Source organism: Chanos chanos, chromosome 3 (genome assembly GCF_902362185.1).
Source record: "Chanos chanos chromosome 3, fChaCha1.1, whole genome shotgun sequence".
NCBI lineage: Eukaryota > Metazoa > Chordata > Actinopteri > Gonorynchiformes > Chanidae > Chanos > Chanos chanos.
This window is the reverse complement of record NC_044497.1, coordinates 53332760-53357071: the sequence shown is the minus strand read 5'-3', so window position 1 is coordinate 53357071 and position 24312 is coordinate 53332760. Positions and strand designations below refer to the sequence as shown.

General features: G+C 41.1%; 2 protein-coding genes across 2 annotated transcripts; one reads left to right on the top strand and one right to left on the bottom strand.

The window, feature by feature from the left end:
• Positions 1–1616: 1616 nt before the first annotated feature.
• LOC115807387 (ras-related protein Rab-3C-like) lies at positions 1617–18493 on the bottom strand. The gene is made up of 5 exons (XM_030768336.1): positions 18470–18493; positions 17339–17548; positions 7482–7600; positions 2638–2762; positions 1617–1807 (listed from the first exon to the last, which is right to left on the bottom strand). Exons 1-5 carry the CDS (start codon positions 18491–18493, stop codon positions 1617–1619), a joined length of 669 nt encoding a protein of 222 aa, XP_030624196.1.
• Positions 18494–19156: 663 nt separating this feature from the next.
• LOC115807385 (ATP synthase subunit C lysine N-methyltransferase-like) lies at positions 19157–22292 on the top strand. The gene is made up of 6 exons (XM_030768332.1): positions 19157–19305; positions 19781–19965; positions 20220–20324; positions 20557–20697; positions 20818–20868; positions 22001–22292. Exons 2-6 carry the CDS (start codon positions 19795–19797, stop codon positions 22202–22204), a joined length of 672 nt encoding a protein of 223 aa, XP_030624192.1. The 5' UTR covers positions 19157–19305; positions 19781–19794; the 3' UTR covers positions 22205–22292.
• Positions 22293–24312: the final 2020 nt, after the last annotated feature.

The following is a 24312-nucleotide window of genomic DNA, read 5'->3' as shown; positions in this document are numbered from 1 at the left end:
AGAAAACTCTGGCAAGCAGCAACAGCACAACAAGAGCATGTAAAGGGCCGCAAGAGATGCTAAGAAGCAAGTCCTTTTTTTCTTTCCTGCAAAGTAGGAGAGTTTTTTGTTTGTTTGTTTGTTTGTTTCCTTTTTGTTTACAGCAGAGATGAAGAATTCCACAGTGATACACACGGAGAGATCTGGGGGAGGGGGGGCGAGGGGAGACAAGAGGGGTGGAGGGGGGGTATCAATCCAGACCGGTCTGTCTGAATTAGCACAATTTTCTGTGTTGAACCATAAACCAACATCTTAGTTGTTCACAAATAAATGAGTAAAAAAGTAAATGAATTACATTAAATTGGTGACAACTCCTACAATACTGAAATGCATACAAACACTTGGTGATATACTTCCCTGTATTTTCTGGTTGTTATTATTCTTTTTTTTTTTATCAGCAACATCTTTTTATCCACAGTATTCAATTATATACAAACAAATATTTATGTTTGTCACATCATTCTGAATGTCAGTTTGAAAAAGTGTGCACATTCTGCTCACAAACGTGTATGTGTATATCTGCATATAGTGTTATGAAATGATAAAACAGTTCTGTGCGTATGGTACAGGTGTCAGAAACCAAAACAAAACAGACTTAACGGCTTTTCAGCGCAAGAAAACGGCACAGGTCGGCCTGACTGTGAGGGCAGAACCGTACCATCTTAACAGAAATACAGGCTGGCAGCTGTAGGCAGGAGGACATGTCTGTGCATACTGACTGTTTCAGCAGACCAACAGAAACAGTCTCTGCTGTCCTCTTCTATTATTATGAATCTGTGTGTGTGTGTGTGTGTGTGTGTGTGTGTGTGTTGTGGCATGTCCCCCGGGTCACAGCTGAGTGCAGGGCAGTGAATTAGAAGAAGATGACTGTGAAGTGGTGGATGAATGCGTGAGCTATGCGGTCGTTGCGTTCACAAACCCGTGTTTTTTTAAAACTACGTCAGAAATCTGTACTCCAATAGTCAGGCCTGAGGAAGAGGCTTCAGCTACATTACAGTACACCACACAAGGCCATGTCGGCTGTGTCCTACATACAGTACAGAATACAGAAAACCAGTAGGAGGAGGAAAAAACAAACAAACAAACAAACAAACAAACAAACTAGGCACATTACAGCAGAGAGTTTGATATGAATCTAATACAGAGGCTCAGGAACTGGTGATTCAACTGGTGCTAATAGCATCATTAGGAAAATATTTAAAAGTAATATTAGACTTTCGCTTCAAGTAAACACAGATCCTCGCTACTGGTATTTTTAGAGCACTTTTTAAGCTCCTACTCTTTCCCTCTGGAGCGGATTTATCCTGCTCTGCCGTAAGACTAGTAATTAATCACATTTTATTTATAGCCATTAGTGTGGCGGTAAGGTTTATTTAACTTGTTTACTTTGGTGGTGATGGTGGGGGTGGGGGTGAGGGTGGTGTGGGGAGGGGGGGTATCACTAAGCACCAGTGAGGTTTGGGTTGGTCCTGTGCCCCTGCTCTAATACGTTAAAGGTTTTACGTTTCTACCTAAGGGATCCGAGTATGTTTGCAGTAACACACAAACTGGACCTATAGTCTGGTGTGACAGGTTCCCTAACAGCCGCAGTTGGGCTGCTGTAAGGGCGGAGGGTTGTCCGTGAGCCGGGCGTTGGGGGTTCCCGTGGTAACGGCCGGATCGGTTTCTAAGCTCTCCGACATCTTGTCGCAGATGATGTCTACCAGTCGTTCGAAGGTCTGTTTCACGTTGACGTTGTCCTTGGCGCTCGTCTCGAAAAATTCAAACCCTTGATGAGAAAAACGCGAAACAAAAAATCAACATGGAAACATGAGCTAAGGCAACAGCTGAGTGTAACACTACTTTTTTTTTAAAAAAAAAAACTATTTTAGAATGTTCTGGTCTCTTCAGTCACACTGCGTCGCAAGAAAACACTATTAAACCAACATTTCGGTTACAAAACACTCTGAAATGGGCCCTACGCTAAACTCAGTCATTGGAGAAGGTGAGGAAGATGGTGTTTGGAAACTGAGCGTCATCAGATCATTTCAGATTGTTACAGTATGCAGACCAGAGCTGTGTGAGGAGCTCCTAGCGAGAGATGATGTCAGCCAATTAGAGATGTGTTTAATTATCGCTTGTGTTTAAAACTGAGAGAGCTCTAATTTATTCACACTGAAGACAGAGTCCTTGTGAGTGCCCTTACTGCTTTAAGCATCACTCAAACACAGTCCGTCATCCAGAAAATACATCAGACGCGCAGCGCATCAACACAAACAAATCAATAAAAAGCCGGTTACGGACAACGATTCGATACAGTCCAGGTGTCGTATATCGTTTCGAGTGCACAGAGAGGAAAAACTAGAAGACTGATGACACGCCGTGCGTCTGACAGACACTGAAATTCTGTTCTTAACACAGGCAGGTTCTGGGGACAGCAGGACCGTCGTATGACACCGAGAGCTGTCCTAACCACACATACAACTCAAGCTTCAAAAATCGGACTTCCATTTTTAAACACCAAGGCAGTTTTGAGCGTTATGAAGGGCCTCTGGTTGCCGTGCTATTTCAGAGCTGCTTTCACACATGTCTGAGGGTTTCCGAGCGGAACCGTCTTACCCAGCTGTTCTGCCAGCAGCCGCCCGCTTTCCACAGAAACCACTCTCTCCTCTTCCATGTCACACTTATTTCCCACCAAGATGACCTGGGCGTTGTCCCAGGAGTACGTCTTAATCTGGGTTGACCTGGTTTAGGGAGGAAGAAAGAAAAACGACAACAACAACAACAACAGAGGGATGTCTGTGAGATGGAATTCTTTTCCTATTGAGATATCAAATATCGTTGAATCAGCATGTCATTTACTGTACGTAGGATGCGTGAGACAGGAACACTGTGCAGAACTCAAGGACATGGGGAAAACTAAGTGCAGTGGTGTGGTCTTTACGACCAGGGTTTTGAAATGTTTTTTTTTTTTTTTACTAAGCTGTACTATGCCTTGTGAGGTCACAGTAATTGTGTAAGTTTGATGGAAGGCAGGGGAAAAACAAAAACACATTTAGGGCCTGATTTATGAAACAGGACAGATTCCCAGACGACAAGATACTCAGAAACCCAGAGGAAGCCAACACAGCAATGTAAAATCCCTGAACTGAACTGAAAAGTCCCTGATTTTTGATAACTAACAAATAAATAAATAAATAAATAAAATAAACGTTTGCATTTAATGGGGAAGAACTAGAGGCATGCTCTAATGTAAAACACGGCTTCAATGACCGCTGAAAGATAAAGGTTAAACATGCGTTGAAAACCATTTTTAAACTAGACTTTTAAAAAAATGACTGATATTTTGTGTTCTCATATTCAATGACCGCTGAAAGATAAAGGTTAAACATGCGTTGAAAACCATTTTTAAACTAGACTTTTAAAAAAATGACTGATATTTTGTGTTCTCATATTCTGGCGCAAAAGGGCTAAGTGCATCAGTAGCTGGTACCATAGCAACAGTGAGTCAGCCAGAGAGCAGACTGGAGTGGGTGTGATGTTGTACCAAACAATCAGCACCAATACTGTATCAAACACACAATCAGCACCACTACTGTATCAAACACACAATCAGCACCGATACTGTATCAAACACACAATCAGCACCGATACTGTATCAAACACACAGTCAGCACCGATACTGTATCAAACACACAATCAGCACCGATACTGTATCAAACACACAATCAGCACCGATACTGTATCAAACACACAATCAGCACTAATACTGTATCAAACACACAATCAGCACCAATACTGTATCAAACACACAATCAGCACCACTACTGTATCAAACACACAATCAGCACCGATACTGTATCAAACACACAATCAGCACTAATACTGTATCAAACACACAATCAGCACCGATACTGTATCAAACACACAATCAGCACCGATACTGTATCAAACACACAGTCAGCAACGATACTGTATCAAACACACAATCAGCACCAATACTGTATCAAACACACAATCAGAACCGATACTGTATCAGACACACAATCAGAACCAATACTGTACCAAACACACAAATATACTGTATCAAACATACAATCAGCACCGATACTGTATCAAAGACACAATCAGCACCAATACTGTATCAAAGACACAGTCAGCACCAATACTGTATCAAACACATAATCAGCGTGAATACTGTACCAAACATACAGTCAACACTAATACTGTATCGAACACACAATCGGCACAAATACAATCAACACTAATACGATACCAAATACACAATCAGCACCAATGCTGTACCAATCAAAAAATCAATATTAATACTGTACCAAACACACAATCAACATTAATACTGTACCAAACAATCAACATTAATACTGTACCAAACACACAATCAACATTAACACTGTACGAAACACATAATCAGTACCAATACTGCACCACACACACAATAACCACCAATACTGTATCAAACACACAATCAACACTAATACTGTACGAAACACACAATCAACATTAATACTGTGCCAAACAAACAATTAGCACTAATACTGTACCAAAACACAGTCAAAATCAATACCGTACCAAATACACAATCATTACCAATACTGTACCAAACAAACAATATTAGTACTGTACTAAACACACAATCAACACTAATACTGTACCAAACAATCAACAATAATACTGTATCAAACACACAATCAGTACCAATACCATACCACACAAATATTCAGTGCAAATAATGTACCACACACACAATAACCACCAATACTGTACCAAACACACAGTCAACATTAATACTGTACCAAACAAGCAATCAACACTAATACTGTACCAAACAATCAACACTAATACTGTACAAAAACACACAGTCAGCATCAATACTGTACCAAATACACAATCATTACCAATACTGTACCAAAAACACAATCAACATTAATACTGTACTAAACACACATTCAGAACTAATACTGTACCAAACATACAGTCAACACTAGTACGGCACCAAATAATCAACACTAATACTGTACCAAACACACAATCAACACTAATACTGTACCAAACACACGAGCCGCACAAACACTATTCAGCTTGTGTATGAGTGAATGACACAGGTTAAAGTGAAGATGACTCCAGCTGCTTCTGCTCGGTGTGTTATCCTTCCCTTCATAAAACCCTCTGTCAGTCAGCTGATTAATGCTGTGAAATTTGGCCTTGCAGCTGAACACAAACCCAGAACAATACAAGCCTCATCGACAGCCTGTGCACACATTCATCTTCTCGATCACATTAATACAATATAACTTTGAGCAACATCACATCAGACGCTTTGTCGATAACAATCTCATCGTCTTTTATCAAAATTCTTTTCAGATGACTAAAAGCATTGATTTTTTGTTATTGTTGTTTTTTCCGTTTATGGCGAGAACTCAAAATAAATGCACTGAACAACAGCAGCGCTCAATGGTACATCTAATCTACGCTACCGTCGCCGGCGCTGGTTCATTTGTTCTGCCAGGCTAAGTGAGATCTGTGTGATATTCAGACAGAAGCCATGGCAGAAAGAGAACGTTGTTCGTGAGCGGCGACGAACTGGGTTCTGGTCTTGCATTGGGTTCTGGTCTTGCATTGGGTTCTGGTCTTTCCTCGTGGCTTCATCCTCATTAACACTCGTTTTTTACTCTTCACTCGTTTTTTACTCTGCACTCTCACTATCCCAGATTACGTTTTTCTGACAAAAAAAAAAAAAAAAATCAGAATAGAACCACTCAGACCGCGCTGTCAACAAGACTCGACGTTTCCTTATTTATTTCGGGTCTGTCGGCGTTTTACACTGTTCAAAGATAGGAATATCTCCTGAGATTCTAGGCGAGTGCTTAATCTGTCATAAATCCTTACTGAGATAAATTTAAGCTACAGAGATAAATTTGAGTTAGGCTGCTTTTGGTTCGATATGTGACAAGACTAATACAGTCATGGATATCTCACTGATACATGCACAGCGATACAAACTGCCTTAGACCAGCACTACGCTGACTGGCTTTATTTGGTCAAAGTTTATTAACTTACTGATCACACATGATTTACCCTTTTAACGCTTCTGATCAAATCTTATGGTCAACTGAAACGGTTTCCCTAACCTCTGCTTCACTGTCTGATAAAACAGCACGATGTATTGTCAGAACAAACACGTACAGTTCATTGTTTGTCACCAGCCTGTGGGCAGCTGTTCTCGTGTGAGAGGCGACCTTCTCATATGTGCAGTGTGTGTGATATCCTCCACAGGCTGAAGGATATGCACTCTTAAGCTTTCTCATAGATTGGCAAAATAACACATTTGGTTTTGCTTTCATCCATATTCATCGCTCAGTCTCCTTGATTCGCAACTATGACACCACAAATAATCATGTAACCTCTACAGAACAATGTCATCAATATGTCTGTATCATCTCTCTACACGTCTATATCATCTCTGTCTATATGTACGTATCATCATATAGGTGATCATATAAGTCTATATCATATATCTGTGCATTGATGTCATCTCGATATATGTCCGTATCACCTCTCTATATGTCTATATCATCTCTTTATTCGCCCGTATTATCTTTCTGTGTGTCTGTTTCCTGAGTTTCTTATCAGCAGTCCTGTTAAGGCCTCCCCTCTGTAATCAAATCAAGCCCTGCTCACTGACCTCAGTCAAACAGACTGTTCAGCTGATCAATAAACCTCATCTCTTCTGCCTGGACCGTGACTCCTGACCGTGCCCTGTCCGCTGAGCAGCTCTCTCTCTCTCTCTCTCTCTCTCTCTCTCTCCTGCTTTTTTAAAAGTCTGTTCCTCTGAGAAATTTCAATCAATGCTATTAAATATTTACAGCCTAGCTGCCCTTCAATTTCCTTTATTTCAATCCCACTTTTTTGTGTGTTTTTGGGGGAAAAGGCATCTTGTAAGTGATAAAAGCTGTAACTGCACAAAATGAGGCAAAAACGCAAACAAACTGTCAAATCACATTTTGACTCTGATTTGTACTGTGTTACTTGTGGCTCAGCTGTACCTTCAATTCTGCAAGTATGTTAGCGATAAACCATTCAAATAAAAAACACTAAACATTTCATACGTCTGCTTTCGTATGGAGGAAAGTATGAGCTTCCTTTTGTCAATGGAAAACGCCGGAGTGGTGTTCTAACTGCGTTTGTGACATTTGCGTGAAGAGAGGCAGTTTTTCTCAGATGCTGATGACTCACTTAGATACAAAAAGCCAAAGCAAAGGGCTTTCACCCACGTGTATAGTCTGTGGTCTGTGTGAAGCACTGTGGATTTGGCAGGACGACACGCCTTAGACAAGGCCTCTGGCCTGGATTAGAGCTGAAATAGAGCTGAAGTGAGATGCAGAGTTTGTGCCAGCTCCTCCCACGTGGCGTATGAGATGTGGGTGTTGGAGGAGCCCACTCACCAGTCCTGCACCGCCCCAAACGACTCCTCATTGGTGATGTCGTACATGAGAATGAAGCCCATGGCACCACGGTAATAGGCTGTGGTTATGGTCCTATAGCGCTCCTGCCCTGCTGTGTCCTGTTCAGACACACACACATACACACACACATGTACACACACACACATACACATACACACACACACATGTACACACACACACACACACACACATACACAAAAAGGATGTTATTTGTTGTCTGTCATGAATTTTAATGTCAGAATTGATGTCTCAGCTTCTTGTTATCATAAATGTCACACACTGTGGAGTAAAGAGTCTGCACTGTGGGGGGCAAGAAGGGGGGGGGGTTAAAAACACTTTCAGAGTAAAATGAAACATGCTTTATAGTTTGGGAACACAAACATTCGGTCAATAATGAAGTCATTTTTATTCAGCTGAAGTGAGAAGGTGCCAGATCTGAGAGCGTACTTCCTCTTTATACCTTCACCCAATGGCTTTAAAAGGGCAGGTGTGATACAGCCGGCCAGCTGGGTTTCCATGGTAATTGGGCATCTTAACAGGAAGTGCCCAGCGGAGCAGAGACGCGGGCGGCAGAACGACCACAGTCAAATAATCTCACGAACGCCAAGGAACTTCTGAAACCTCTACACAAATGAACTCAAGAGTAACAAGGAACTTCTGAAACCTCTACACAAATGAACTCAAGAGTAACAAGGAACTTCTGAAACCTCTACACAAATGAGCTCAAGAGTAACAAGGAACTTCTGAAACCTCTACACAAATGAGCTCAAGAGTAACAAGGAACTTCTGAAACCTCTACACAAATGAACTCAAGAGTAACAAGGAACTTTTGAAACCTCTACCTCAGAGAACAAGTGAGCTCGTTAAGAATAAAATTTTAACCCCTGATTAAGAATAAAATACTGCCAGAGGCTGGCTTTGAAGTTTCATTTCAGCAACTAGGCCATTTGGAAATTAATATACACCTCCCTGCATTTTCAAATGTCTACTCCACTTTCAGGACAAAACAATAACTGTTCAATCTTTTTACTTCAGTGTCACTAAATCCTTTTTTGGATCATGTCAGATATTTTCATATGTGTGTGACGTGTTGCACAAACATAAACTTGTTGGGGAACAAGACAGAGCCCCTGTGATTTACTTTCCAGAGGTCATTAAAAGGTCAAAAGACAAGAGTCAAACACTCAGCTCCACTCCACCAGGGAAGTCACAGTCAGCTCAGCTCTTGAGTTGTGATGAAAGACACAATGAACTGGGCCGAAGATAAGACAGGAGAGGAGAAAAAAAAAACAACCATTTGCTCCAGTAACTCCAGATCTGTTCAGTCCCAAAACCATACGGTCGTTCACGTATTAGCAGTTTCCTGTGTTGTTATTCTATCTTGAAGTGACAAGATTTATCAGGCCCTATGACTCTGATCTTTGTAAGACCCAGAATGTCAGTATCCTTTTGTGTAATTTTGTTCATTTCAAATGTCTGCTTTCTCCGCAACACATTGTAAATGTATCAGGAAGAATTTTTTATTTATGTGACTTTTTTCAAAAAAGCCAGTAAATGAAACCATTTTTCTGTTCTGTTGGATGTGTCCCTCCCATACATTCAAAAATATCCCGTTAAAACTTCAAAAGCCCCAGCAGTCAGCGAATCCTTAAACTGCTTCAAATCAGTTTTGCTTGCGGTGGCCAGGCTGCTAAGACTGCCCTCTCGTGTTCAATGCACCATGACAAAGTGGCAATTTTCCCTGCTGTCGCTAAGCAGAGGTCGGCCTGGATATGAAGGTCCTCTTATCTGACACAGACAGCTCAGATATGCCTGCACACACGCCAAGGCACAGCAAGCAGACAGACACTCACTAACACAAAGACACACACACACACACACCTAGACACAAACACACGCGCGCGCCCACACACCTAGACGCAAACACACGCACGCGCCCACACACACGCACACATGCACACACAGTGACACTCATGCGTACATACATGCGTGCAGAGACGGAGACACACGCAAAGACGAAAGTACACAAAGGCATACACACACACACATTCAAACACACAGGCACACAAAGCAGAAACGAAATTTGAACCATCAGGTTCTCCTCGGACGGTAGCCTTGCCTTGAACAACAAGAACATGAGTGGGGTAGCGTCTTTCTAATGGCTTTGTAAAAGCCTAGTGTTTGCACACAGGGCCTGAAGTGGAGAACTCTAATTAGGACAAACAGCGCAGCTGATAAGATCCAAGAACATCCACAACCCCCCCCCCCCCACCCCCACACACACCCCGGCAGGTGCTGTTCAGCCTCGTAAACAGGCCCTCTGGGACGGGTCAGGAGAAACACCAAACGTCTGGGTATCACTGCCATAAAGGACACGCCGCCTTGCCGCCTATATCTCATTAGATACCAGGCGTCTAATACTGGCAATATGTCTTCCTTTAAAACTGAAGGCGACGTCGAGTTTATCGCAGCTGAACGAATGTGCGAGGGACAGATGGTCTTTTCCAGACTCTGCCTCTAGGGTTTAATGCTAGGGCCAAGCTCTGAATAACACAAATAAAAGCTTACCGCGTGATGCACGATGACTAGGTGCCTGTTTGGTTAGGTTCAGAAATATATAATAAATAAAGAAATAAGTGAATGAATAAATAAAATGGGTGAAAATTGTTCCGCTGGGAAAGGACAAGAACAGCCAAACTAAGCTGGTGGAAGGATGAGTAAACCAGTTAGGCTCTCAGTCAAGATGAGCTAAAAGAAATCTCTACTTCTAGAAGTTTCTCCCCCTATCCCTCCCCTAAACCCTGTCATTCCCCGGTGCTCACGGTCAGCTACGCTAGTCGTGATTAAACCCAAATTACATGGGAGTGTCAAAAACAAAATTATAAAACGAAAAGTTGAATTTTCTAGGTCAATGACCGAAACCTTTTAGTCAAAACGAACCCTTTTTAAAAACGCGGTGAGGAGTCAAGCACATTCGTCGACACTGAGAGCTCTTGGAATTTGCCTTTATCACTCAGATGCATGAACCTGAATACCACAACCAGACCATTACACGCCCATATGTGCCCTGGCTAACGCTAACACGCTCTCAAATATGGATACGGCTATTTACGCCCAGAACTCATCCAAACGAAAACTCTCTCTCATAAAACCCAGTTCATTTTCTCTATTCCAGTTCTGCTGTTTTTCTCTCCTCTCTAAAAACTGACCACAGTGTCTTTTTTTTCTCCCCCCGATTTTCATTTGGCGTATGACTAGGTGGCGGCGTAGTAATTACGGTAATGAAGCCTGCGGTAGTAAATGTATTGCCGTTAGCTTGATGGACCAGTCATTCTGCCCTCTGCGCGAGAGATTCATGTGTCTGGAAACACGCCAAGCCTTCGGTTTCAGCATTGGAGAGCGCTTTATTGATCCTTGCCCTGTGTGGACTACCCCTTTATCCTTTCATTGGAACAATAAATTAAAACTAGACAATGTGCGTGCACCTTTTTACGAGACTGACTGAGGCTTTTACAGTCAAAGACAAGCAAACGCCAAACGTCGACTATTTAAAGAAAAGAGGGTAGACGCTGAGAATGAGGGAGATTACGTCAGCTCAACAAAAAAAAAAAAGCAAATGAGCTCGGAAATCAAAGGGACACCTTTTAGTCTCTTTCAAATATAAAATATCTTAAAGTATAATAAATTAAGCAAGACAACATTTTCACAAACATTTACAGAAATACAACATAATGTGTTGTGTGATTGTACGAAAAAATCATAAAAATATTTTGATGAACGAAACCGGAGATACGGATATTTTTCTTGATGAAAGCTGAAACCACACTTAACAGATCAGTGAAAGAGTTCAGTCACTTCGGCTGAAGTCTCCATAAACTGTAAAACATTCAAAATACAAAACAACTCAATTCAATATTTCGTCATTGGACCAGAGTAAACACTGCCATTTTACATTTCTAAATTTGAAACTGTTGTTCTCAACTAGTCACAGAGGAGACAAAGCACAGACTAATATTACCAGACCAGTTCCATCTTTTCAAGCTGCAATGCGAAAGACTTCTACAATACCTCTATTAGACTTTATTCTATAAAGGAATCAATCTGTAAGATTTCCATTGACAATATTATACATTGCCTTATTACAGTTAACCCACACAAACTGAAATACCTAGTAAACAATGAAACAAATTCATGTGTGTGCAAAGGAAAAGAATCTTAGGAGACATCAAAAACTTACACAATCAACCACATCAACATCAAATCTCAAACTTGGTAATATTTTCACAAAGCTATATGACTGAGAAAATTTGCCCCTAAATGCAATATCAAATTAACTAAAAAGAAAAAAAAAAAAAAAACAGGTCCAAGATGAGGGATAAGGGAAAAGGCAAGAGGACAAAGGAACCCTGTGAGTACCATGGACAGCACCAGGACCCAATTACCCTCTTATCAAAAGACAACATTCACTCAGAAACACCACAGAGAGGGAACAGAGCTCTGTCCATTCACACTAATTCAGCTAACAGCAGATCAGATCAGCTGGCTGCACAAGCTCACCCACCACTGTGACGTGGCACATCCATGTGATCCATGTGACGGGGGTGTGTGTGTGTGTGTGTGTGTGCATGTGCATGTGTGCGTGCGTGTGTATGTGTATGTGCGTGTGTGTGTGTGTGGTGTGAGTGTGTGTGTGTATGTGTGTGTGAGGGGAGGGGTAGGAGAGCGAAATGAAGTGCTATCATGAGTGTCTCTGTCTTCTGCCGAATTGTCTTTATGTCACCTGGAAGAGAGGAACACTAACCAAACAGAATCTCCAGGGACTTTGTTCTTATTATAGCTGTCGGGCTTTTCAAAAGGGGATATCAGACACTGGCGGTCTGGGGTCCTCAACGTGGAGGCTTCAAGTGAGAGCACTGGCATTAAGCGTTAACAATACTGTGACTGACACAACACCCATATTGACTTATACACACAAACACACACACACACACACACACACACACACACACACACATAAACACATGCACATGCACATATTAATATATATATGCATTTCCACACATGTGCGCGCACTCACACACACACACACACACGCGCACACACACACACACACACACACACACACACAGAGGAAATGAGAGCTGTGACTACCCCATAATCTCTATATCAACTGCAGTAAGTGAAACTCACTTAGGGAAAAAAAAGGAGCCCCAGTTAAACTGATGCTTTTAGAGAACAAAGACAAGGGCACTTAAAATGTCAAACTGACGGAAAAACTGGACATTTTCGTGAATGAAACAAAGGATGAAAAAGACGCATAAAAGAGGCAGAACCCGGCTCTTTTTCTTTCTCTCCTCCCTCCTCTTTCTACCTCGAAGGTTTCTCCCGACAGACTTTGTGGTAAGATGACTGTGTGTAAAAATAGCTCCAGATGAATACTCATGCCTCTCTTTGTGGCAGCTCATCTAGGCACAAAGCACAGGTCTGTGTGAATGAATCTTTCGGGGGCGGCTCTGAATTTTTCCACCCAAAATACCAAAGATGCGTGTTTCACAAAGGAACGCGCAACCAACAATATGCAATAAACACATCCGGGGAAAGCTGGGCTCAAACGAAACGGTCTTCTTACTAGTAACTGAGCAAATGTAGCAATCTCACTAATTAGCGAATACCCAACTGTAAGCTAACACTAAATATCTTGACGTCACACACCATCTGCTTAGTGCTGTGGCGTATCACCAGAACTCTAGCACAGCCCGGGAGAAAACAGCATTACAGGGATTCCCTAAATTACAGCAAAACACGTTTGTCTTCACAGTTCTCCTTTACACATACATCCTTTAGACTATGTACTATACTGAAAAGCTATGCTGAATGATGGCGGCACGGTGGCGCGGTAGGGTAGCGCTGTCGCACGAAGGTCATGGGCTCGATTGCCGGGTGGGCAGCCGCGGTCCTTTCTGTGTGGAGTCTGCATGTTCTCCCTGTGTCTGCCTGGGTTTCCTCCCACAGTCCAGAGACATGTAAGTCAGGCAAACTGGAGATACTAAATTGCCCCTGGGTGTGATTGCGTGCGTGAATACTGTTTGTCTGTGTGTCTGCCCTGTGATGGACTGGTGACCTGTCCGGGGTGTTTCCACGACTTTCGCCCAACGAGTGCTGGGACAGGCTCCAGCACCCCCCACGACCCTAATTAGGATAAGTGGCTTAGAAAATGTATGAATGAACGATCTTTGGCCTTCCTGGCTTATATAGTGATTTTTCCCTGTATGCATATAGGTGAAAAAATGTACAATTTCTCTCCTTGCTTGCAACCCATGTGTGTTGTGGCAGATACTGAAATGAATGTATATACATCCATCGCATCCAAACAGAACATGTGCGGGATGTTTTTACAGTCACACAGAGTAATCGTTTGGTATTCAGAGTTTCTGTTTGGTGAAAATTTATAATAAGCTAAAATTGGGCAGAGATTGTCATTAAAACGCCAAATGAAGGCAGATGTGCAATCATGAATAGCAGTTCATTATTATGATTGACAACTATTATCCTAAAAACTGAAAAAAAAAGATGACTGTATGTCTTAAACAAGAGGACGAGTGCTGAATGTGTGATGTGAATGGAGGCTGATGAGAGCTCATTTCTCTCCCTCTCTCTCTCTCGCCGTCTTTCTCTCTCTCTCTCTCTCGCTGTCTCTCTCTCTCTCTCTCGCTGTCTCTCTCTCTCTCTCGCTTTCTCTAGCAAAACATTAGACCAAACAGCTGCTCTTGTAAGTGAGGGCAGAGAGACTGTTAGTCCTGGGTCACATAATGAGAGACCTCAGAGTAACCTGTCACACTTCACAGTTCACCACGTCCGTCTCTCGAAATGACCTCTCATCTCTTTACTACCAGCTGTCTGATGAGCAGTTCAGTTGTATTCTCATGTGTTTTTCTCCATTCCGCTCCATTTACTGGGTTTCTGGACTGCTGGAAAAACCCAGTTTATTTCTGCTCAAATTCTATTGCAGTGAGTTTCCTTTTGGTAGGTCACCATGAGAGTACGGTTTTTTTGACCGTTGACATGTGAGAATTCCTGTTTGTTCAGTACCAAATTCAACATTTGTAACGAAGCACTCTATTAAATTAACTCAAATGTTTGCTGGTACTCAGTGGCTTCTGACAAAGAGACACTTAAAACACAATCAATAAGAACAAAGCCAGTGAAGGACGTTAACTTGACTCAAACCGTACGGAACACCGGGGGCAGTGAACGATATCCCACCAAACACACACACACACACACAAAAGATGCAGCAGATATGACAGGGTGACCCCACTACTTCCCATAATCAATGCACTGGATCCGGTTCTGTTTCGGGAGGTCTTTGAAGTCGACCTTGGCAGCTGTCTTTGAGCTTGCCCCGGGCCAGTTTCCATAGACATGGAGAATAACACTGGGCCTGGTGGCACAGACAATACCTAATGATTTTCATTTGCAGGCTGTAATGGGACAGTACAGGGAAGATTTTAGATTAAACTGGGAACATCATGAATCACAAAACAATGTCATCTAATTCAGCTATGTGTACCAAAGCTTTGTGTACTACACACACACTCTCTGTCTCTCTCTCACACACACACACAATGTGTCAGTTTGATAAGTTCTAACGAGAAGATGAAGAGAATGCCTCTGTGGCTTGGTCACCACTACTTTATACTTGAAAACAATTAAATGTGATTAAAAAAAAAAAAAAGCTATACCCTGATATCATCAGTAAGTTAAAAGTACAGTGCCTGTAAAATGACACAATAATGAGGGCAGGACGAACATTACTCTCTTATTCCTCCATATTTGGTCACCACCTGGTTTGGACATGGCAGCCATTTTGTATCAGAGTGGGTCAAACATTAGAGCCGGTTTAACAAAATGCATGAGCTACACAAGCTGTGTAAAATCACACAGGCCTTTACTGCAAAGCCCGATCGGACTTCCCGAACCAACCAGAGTCTAAGATTTGCTATATAAGAAAAATGAACACTGCACTCAATGTCTATGTTTTTGTAGATAATAATTATGTATCATGGCGTGCTTTTTTATTTTGATGCCTTTTATTCAAGACAAAGAACGACTAAAAAAAAAAAAAAAAAAACCAAGAAAAAAGATTTCATTCCTATTATCTGAGGTCCTTTATGAATAAATTTTGGTTCACTTAAATCCACCTCACCAGTGACAAAGTAAAAAGAGACTCCTTTCTCGCAGATAAAATCAAGAGACTTCCCTGCTCATAAACAATGATTATATCTGACAACGACAACAACAACAAAACACATGTGATTAAGGTAATACTCACTGTCAGTTCTACTGAAGTTCTAACAATGACAAGTATGTTTTTTAAGTGACTTGTCACTCACAAATGATACAAGTTTTTTTTTTTTTTTCAAAGTGGAGCCACTGTGTCCTTTGTCACATCAAACATTCTGTCTTCTATCCCCTCAGCAGGGGTAACACAGATCAAAAAGGATACCACAATTTTACACGTTACTGTGATTTATCTAGTAAGATCTACCTTGCTCAACATACGGCAACAAACACCGTATCCACAGTATCCAAAATTCAAAATCAGGCCCCAGTCTTTCTTTCATGTCTCATATCCTGTATACTCACATATATTACACCCTCATTTAAATAGATGATAGTGTAGTGGTTAAAGATGTGACTAAGAAAATGAAGCGTTGTGGGTTTGAAGCCTAACAACAACAGTTTTTACATGCCCCTGGAGCATAAGGCTTAACCTCATGGCTGTTTCAGCTGTGAGACAGAGTGTGGTAACCATGGGTCCTGCTTTATTAAGTGTGTCAGCTAAATGAATTCATGTCAATGCATATTTCAGGAGCTAGAGTTAATATGCATCACTGTCTCCGTATTGAATTAATCAGTTGAACTTCCCGACAAATTTAGTTCAGATGAGTTATGACAGTGCATTCATGTCATCTGCTGATGTCACTGGTAACTCTTGGTCACATGGTTTGACTCAGGTCACTTGCTTGGCAGTGTTTTTCTAAGATTACCTTGGTTTAACTGTGTTAACGGGTTAATCTGTGAGTACTGATCCTGTAAGCAATGGGCTTTTGCTGAAAACTTGTGTTCATAACACATAACTGTACCATAAACTTAAGTGCAGTCTAAACGGCTTTCATAAAAACACAAGGATTTTACAATATTACAAGATATTTTGAACTATTTGTTTGTGTGAAAAACACATCAGACAATTACAGGCTTAGAAAGATAGTTGTTGTTGTTTTTTTCTGATGGATTCATGACATAACTGCATTACCAGAAATCTCATTTTGTTACTGGTGTTTTCTGTTGTTTTTAGTCATTTGGTTAAATTTGGCCCATTTAATCATTTCATACAGAATGATATTTGTCATGACTACAGCCTCAGACAATGGTCTCGTTGTCTCTTTCATAATTACTGTTTATGCAGAGAGTGAAATATGAGTCCAAATGGCGAAATGAAATAACTGACAATATTCTGGACAAATTAAACGCAGATTATTTTTCTAGTTCCACCAAACTGTCTGTCGGGTCAAAAATGCGAACGCAAAATTGTCGGTGCACCACCTTCTGCTCTGCCTGGGCCCTATATCTAATATTAATGCCATCATTAATAATACTTTATCATGGTAACATTCATTTGCATGAAGACATCACTTTAATGGAAGTAACTGAGAGGAAATGTTTGCATTACATTGCACAAAACTGATTGGACATACAGGAATAGCCTGACTCTTCATTTTCAAGACTTCATCTGAATTCACTTGAATAAGCGCAGGAACGCAGACACCACTCACCCAGATCTGCAGCTTGATCCTTTTGTCGTTTTTGTAAACGGTTTTGACTTTAAAATCGATGCCAACCGTACTGACAAACGCTGACGTGAAGGAGTCGTCAGCGTATCGGAAGAGGAACGACGTTTTTCCTACACTGCTGTTTCCAATGATCAGCAGTTTGAACATGTAATCAAAGTTCTGATCTGAGCCTTCTTTCTGTGGTGCGGCCATCTAATTAAAAAAGAAAAGACAAAAGAAAAACAAATGAAAGGGAAAAAATTGTTAATAGTCATAAATAATAATCAATCAAAATTCACATAGAAAAAAAGCCTCAGTGGCCATTTTTGTCTGCATTTACAGTAGCATTGTTTCTAAGCATCTGTCCTAAAATTTTATCTATTAAAAATCAACCAAAAACGCTTATGAATCAATGAACGTGAAGAAATGGAGGCAGGGAGGTGTGTGTCACCACCCGTGTAACAAAAATAAATGTTTGTCAGGAAAAAAAGTTATTATTTCGTCATCTTTAAGCTACAGTAAATGGGCTATTTCTAGGTAAAGTGTATTGTTCTATACAAATAAGCCTTAATATCTCAAAAAAGTAGATGATCCCGTGTTTGTGTGGTTTAGCTATACTGTTCCACTTTACATCGGCTACCGGCTAATTCAACTGTAAATATTCATATATACCAATCTGAATACTCATATATTCATGTTCAATCCGAAATGCCATGAGTACAACTACATAACATTATATACACTTTTCAGTATCCCACCTTATTGAGGGACTGTAAATGAACCTTTAATGAAATGTATGAGGTGAACCAAATATATGAAGACATAGGCTGATCTGGAACCGTAAAACGTTATTATACAGATAAATATCCCCCACCCCCACTTTTACGACGGGTGAGGGTGTGTTTTCCCCCGGCAGTTATTTCCGTTGGATTCATATATTTCTATCATTCGTGATAATTACGAGCTTTAGATTACACACTGATCATACGTTTAAGATTTAAGCCTAGATATTTAAATAAATCACTGATCACACATGATTTCAACGCAAAACGGAAATGATCACCGTCACTAAGGTTCTATAATTGGTCATTTCAGTTCGTACAGTGATAAAACAAGTTTGTAAATTACACAAACCTGCATGGATCCGTCCTGTCGCATGTTACCGATTGCCTTACTGATTTCCCTGAATTTCTCGCATAAACATCCAATTGATGTCCAGGGATGCTCCTGTACCTCCGTGCCCTCTGAGGATCAGCAGCGGAGCTGTCCTCTTCTTTCAAGCCTAAAGAGAACGCGCATTGACACGCGATCGCGCGCGTTCATCACAGTGCCAACGTCATCAGTAGACATTCTGGAAACTGTAGTTTTTTTTTGGTTTTTGCGCTCAAGCACTTCTTGCTCTGTAAAATATAAACTGACGTGACAAACGCAATGCGAACTGTTTTGATCATTAACCTTTATTAAAGGCGTTTGTAAATTACACTTAGTCCACGATTGTTGTATTAAAAACATGAAATTTGACAAACGTAACAATTCTACATCTAACTACATCCAGCGATTATTAATGCAACAGCTATTTCCACCACACTGAAAGGACGAAAGTGTTTCACTTATATCGGAACATGAAAATAAACTCAAGCTCTAACTGGGTTTAGCGACTTATCATTCTTCCGTTTCATTGGTTTGTGATATGTCAATCCTTGTAATCCCGCACAGAACATTCAGGAGGTGGGTAACGGTGACCGTGGAGAGTCAGGGAGATTAACAGTTTCCCATAAGGAAGTGGTAACTCGCCTCTTGTGGCATGGTTGCGCGTGCCAATGCGCGGGCATTTTTTAGACTCGTGCCTGGGATAGTGTTAGGCAAAATCGATCTGATCGATTCAATGTCTGTTACGGTTTACGGCAGCCGTGATGAGTTAGCACAAGTCTGCAGAGTCTGCTGAAATACCCTGAATAGAGACATTTAAGGCAAGTAATGCGAGCACTTTTCTTGCAGGCCGAGAGCATTTCTCGAAACACTCATTTAATACACAGACGTATCGTTTGCATTCAGGTAGTTTCTGTAAATCGCTTCGCAGCTCGTTAGGCGGAAGTGGACCTACACTGAAATTTAGACACGTTTGAAATGATTTTTCTCTTCTAGAAAGTACCGCCGTGGAAGATTAGCCTCTGGGCGACCTCTAATGGTGGTCTACACGATATGAAAGTGAAAGTTCAGATCGGGACCATTTTGAAACCTGAACTGACCTGGAACGAATATACTTTTTGTAGTCGTATAGTGTCAATGAATGGCATACACTCATGGTTTGGAGGGTATCAGAATGTCCTCTCTGACAAAAACTAATTCGAATACAATCGAATACTGGAGTATTCGAATTCGAGTGTTTATGACAGTTTGTCCAAAAGATAGGGAACTGTGATCTCATTTCTCATATATTCATAGACTCAGGGGTTGACATGGAAGACTCCATTGAGATAATCCTTCAGGACCGTAGCTCTAAGTTTTTCCATCGTGTCCAAGACAAGAGGGCCTTTACCTGGGTGACAGGAGCTGTCTTCTGTGGTTTCTATGGACTCTGGGCCATGTTCTGTATGCCTGGCTTTTTCAAGGTCCCCTTCAGGCTAAAGGTACGGGAGACAGTGTTTCAGCAATACACAAACTTTTGTTTTGCATGTTGTCATGTATTTATCCACAAACTATAGCCTACATAAATGACACCCCTCTTTCACACAGGTGCCATTAAATATTCACTGTCATACATATATGCTCATTAGCCACAGTTGGGGAATCTTTTGAAATTGTGGGTCACCTGAGTAAGCCGTTTTATAATGGTTGAGATACGGCAAAAAAAAAAAAAAATTGATTTCGATATGATTCTCAGGTGCCGTTCTTGCCTTCGCCAAAGGAACAAGTCTCAAATGTCATGAACCTCCTCGAGGGACGTAAAGGCCTTCTGGCTGATCTGGGATCAGGCGATGGGAGACTGGTGAGTCAGCGAACCAACAGAATTCCGTAGAAATCGGAAGAAGATATGGACAAAACAGAAATGTAAATATGCTACAAGGAAGAAGTCATCAATTACGAACATATTACGTGTTTCCGAGCAATCAAACTTTAGAAAAACGTAATGTTTTCGGTGTCTAGACATTTTCTTCTCAATGGTAGTGACAAGCTCTTTAAATTGTACATTTTCTAATCAGGAGCCTGTACTGTTTTAGGTGTTTGCAGCTTCCTTGGCAGGATTCAAGTGTACTGGATTTGAGATAAACTCAATGCTATTGGCTTACTCACGCGGCAGAGCCTGGTGGAGGGGAATACCACACGCTGATGTCAGATTTGTCAACCAGGATTTCTGGAAGGTGAGCGTGTTGTTCTTCAGTTTCTGCAAGGGGCACTGATCGTGCCGCGCTGTGCAGATGAGCTTATCCCTTTCTTTTCGTCTCTTTTCATTTCTTCTCTTTGTCATGTTTCTCGTGCAGACGGATTTGTCGAGATACAGAAATGTGACTGTGTTTTTGGCCCCTGCTGTGGTAAGTGATGGCAGAAGCGTGACCAACATGCTGGGGGAGGAGGGTTTTGCGCTTAAGATTTAACACATTTCAGAGGTGAATGGTGACGCTGAAGTATGTTCTGGATAAGTGATTACGTTCTCCTTTAATTGTTTGACTAATCTGTCTGCACTCATTTAGCTTCAAATGTGTGTTCATAATGTGTGTGTACAGCATAATGTTACATTAAACTGCCCTTTTGTTCAATGTTTGTGGGTCCTAAGGCTGTTCACCGAGAGGAAATAGCATAACTGTGAATGCTCTGGCCACACGGGGGCGCTATCAAGTTTGCAATGTCAGAGTAATTTCACTGTAGGAACCAAGATCTTTCTTTCTTTCTTTCTTTCTTTCTTTCTTTTTAGATGTTTTTCAGTCTAAAAGGCATTTTTCTTATTTAGTGAAATTTCAGGCATAAAAGCATTACACTCTTCACATATGGTCTCATACTGGCAATTACCTAAGGATTGTTGATGCCCCAAATGTTGTTGGGGTTTTTTTTGTTATTTATTACTTATTAATATTTTTCAGTTTTTGAAATGAAATTACAGATATGAATGAGAATGCTCACTTTCTATAGCATATTTCCTATCAACATTATGCACATTTACCATATCATAAACAGTGGTGAACGGACTTGCGGTTAAATTCCCAATTAAACATTTATGAAAAATCAAGGAGGTTTTAAAAATGTGAAGACCTATTTGTGTATAATGTTGCTCTATAATATGTAATTTGGTCGATACTGTTCTCATTCATTCTAATAGTAGACATCATCTTTTACTATTATTCTTAAGGATGAGATGTAAAGTTCCATTTGTGTGGTCAGACCACAGAAGTTGTGCATTCATATGAGTACTGCATTCCAAAATGTGAACAATATAAACACTGGTAAAAATTGGTCTGCTGAAATACTGAATCAGAAAAATCATGCCTACGATTTTGTTTGAAACAGTAAATGACGCATTTGCCCATGAACATACATTACTGTACTCTAAGACAGAGAGAGACAGACCAGGCCGCATTCGCACGTCATAATCACAGTGCATTTACAGATTAAGAGTTTTATAGTGCTGTAGTAATAGTATTTTTCATCTGGATGTGACGGTGTGTTCAGATGGAGGTGCTGGAGGAGAAACTCCAGAAGGAGCTTCCTGAGGATGCCAGAGTGGTTGTGTGCCGTTTCCCTTTCCCCCGCTGGCCTCCCACCAGCACGAGGGGCGCGGGTTTGGAGCAAGTCTGGGCCTATGACATGCGCACTGTCCGTGAGTCAACCAGCACTTCACGAATCGGCACATGCCACATGTCTAAACTAGCCTGACCTTTCTCTGCAGTCTTCTATTACCACACACCCTGTCGAAAAGTCGTACCTGTTATAGCACTTCCTTTCCTCTGTGGTATATTTGAAACTTGACAATAAACAGCAGTTCCTCTAACTCTTCTGTATGCTGTACTATTTGGTTGGTGTATAGTTAACGGTAACGGTAATGGTTTAAAACCTTATTATAATATTCCTCTGAGCTGTGTGAGACATAGCCAGTAGAAATCCAAAGTTCTGTTTAGAAGTTGTCTCTGACAGCTTAGCACAGCTTTTGGTAGCTCATCTCAGCTGTGCAGTTTACCAAATATTGTTGGTGAATGTATATTGTGGGTTTGATGTTTAGTTTGTTTGTTTACATTCTGCTGATTTGATGTTTTTTTCCATGATATTTTCCAGCATTAAAAAAATGTGTGAATGCTTGACTGATGATACAACGATAAAATCTGTTTGAAAACAAAGTTTTATCTTTTTTTTTTTTCAGCACAGATACAGGTGGTCCTGAGACCATGTTAGTTTTACTAAAGAAAAAAATGAAGAACAAGCACAAACAGTGTAAATGTTTTAAATATTAGTCTACTGTGGCTAACCTTCTCATTTCATTTGCCAACCAATTAACGAACGTAAGGGAAATTAAGATAAACGGCATCATCCTCGGAGACCTCTGGGTCGTACGTCATGTATTCTCCCTCAGAAGAAGAACTATTTGAAAAAGTCCGCGGATGCTTCTGTAGACCAGAACCGTCGTTAGTCACAGTCACATTCTCATAGCTGTGTCCCGAAGAGGAGTCGGAAGATTCTCCATCTTGACTCGCGGTGTCTTGACAGTCTTGATCTTGGCTCGTGGCGTCATGCCTTTCTGGGTCCTGGTACACAGTTGGCAACTGTGAAACGATCAGGTTCCCTCTGTGTCTCCGGCACCTGCGGTAAGTGACCAGGCCCAGGCCCAGGCCCATGCCCAGAACCACAGCTGCAGCCACGGTGCCCAGAATCAGCCCCAGGTTCACTGTCTGAGGGCTGCCCCCCTGGTACAGCTGTCCCGATGTGGAGTTGGGCATCACCGGTACTGAACTGAAGTGACGAAATCAGCCAAATACTACTTTTGAGTACTTGTTTTTTCAAGAACCTAAGTACCTTTAGCATTTTCCCCCGATAAACTGATCACAGAGAAAAGCGCTTGTAGCAAAGCTTATCTGCGACGCTTGTTAAATGGTTAAAAATAACCACAACATCAGTAGAAAATAAAAATTTATCTATAGCCTATATCTCTATGAGAAAATCCAGCTGTCAGCATTTGAACATTGAAACTGTGCACTAACGCATAAAAAACAGGACAAAAATACTGTACCTGTACATCTTCGATGAAGATTTTGATGCTCGTCTCATTGGATGAAGGAAGTAGATTTGATTAAATTTAGTCGCAAGCTGCTGGTAAACTGCGTGGTTTCAAAAGCTTTGTCAAGGCTCTTCAGTGCACAGAGTCAGTCACCTGTGGTCAAGCGAAGGATATCTGTTTAGATCTCTTCGTCTTTCTGAGTACGTTTCATTTCATGCTGTAAATTTGTTCAGCGTTTATCTCGGCTAAAGTGGACCTGATGAAAAATGGAAGCCTTTTGCGGTTGAAAAAGCATATCTGATTGAAGAAGGAGGGAGAAAAAATTCTGAGGTGTAATCCTGTTCAGTTTTTGAAGCTCCTGAAATACAGCAGCAGAAAGATGAACCTGTGATGTCTGATGTTAGTTATCAAGCTCAGATCACATCAGCTCAAAGAAGCAATGCAAAGGAGCCCCAGGAGATCAGAACTCACCCAAAACCCACCACCCATACTGGAAGAACATTTGAATAAGATAACATCAGAGGTGACCTGTCGCCCACTGAATCTGTACTGGTCTTTATGATGATAAACATTCTGTAACATTTAAGAAGTAAGAAAATCCCAGGAAAACTATGTGTTGAATTACATTGTGGGCAGCTAAGAGCAAACAAATAAAAGTTTTGCTTACTGTTGATTATAGGAAAGGATATGCGGTATAACTGCTTCCTGATCTTAAAGATGCTGTTGCATAGATCTCAGTGGCTTTCACTGAGAGACTATCTCAAATCGTTTTTCT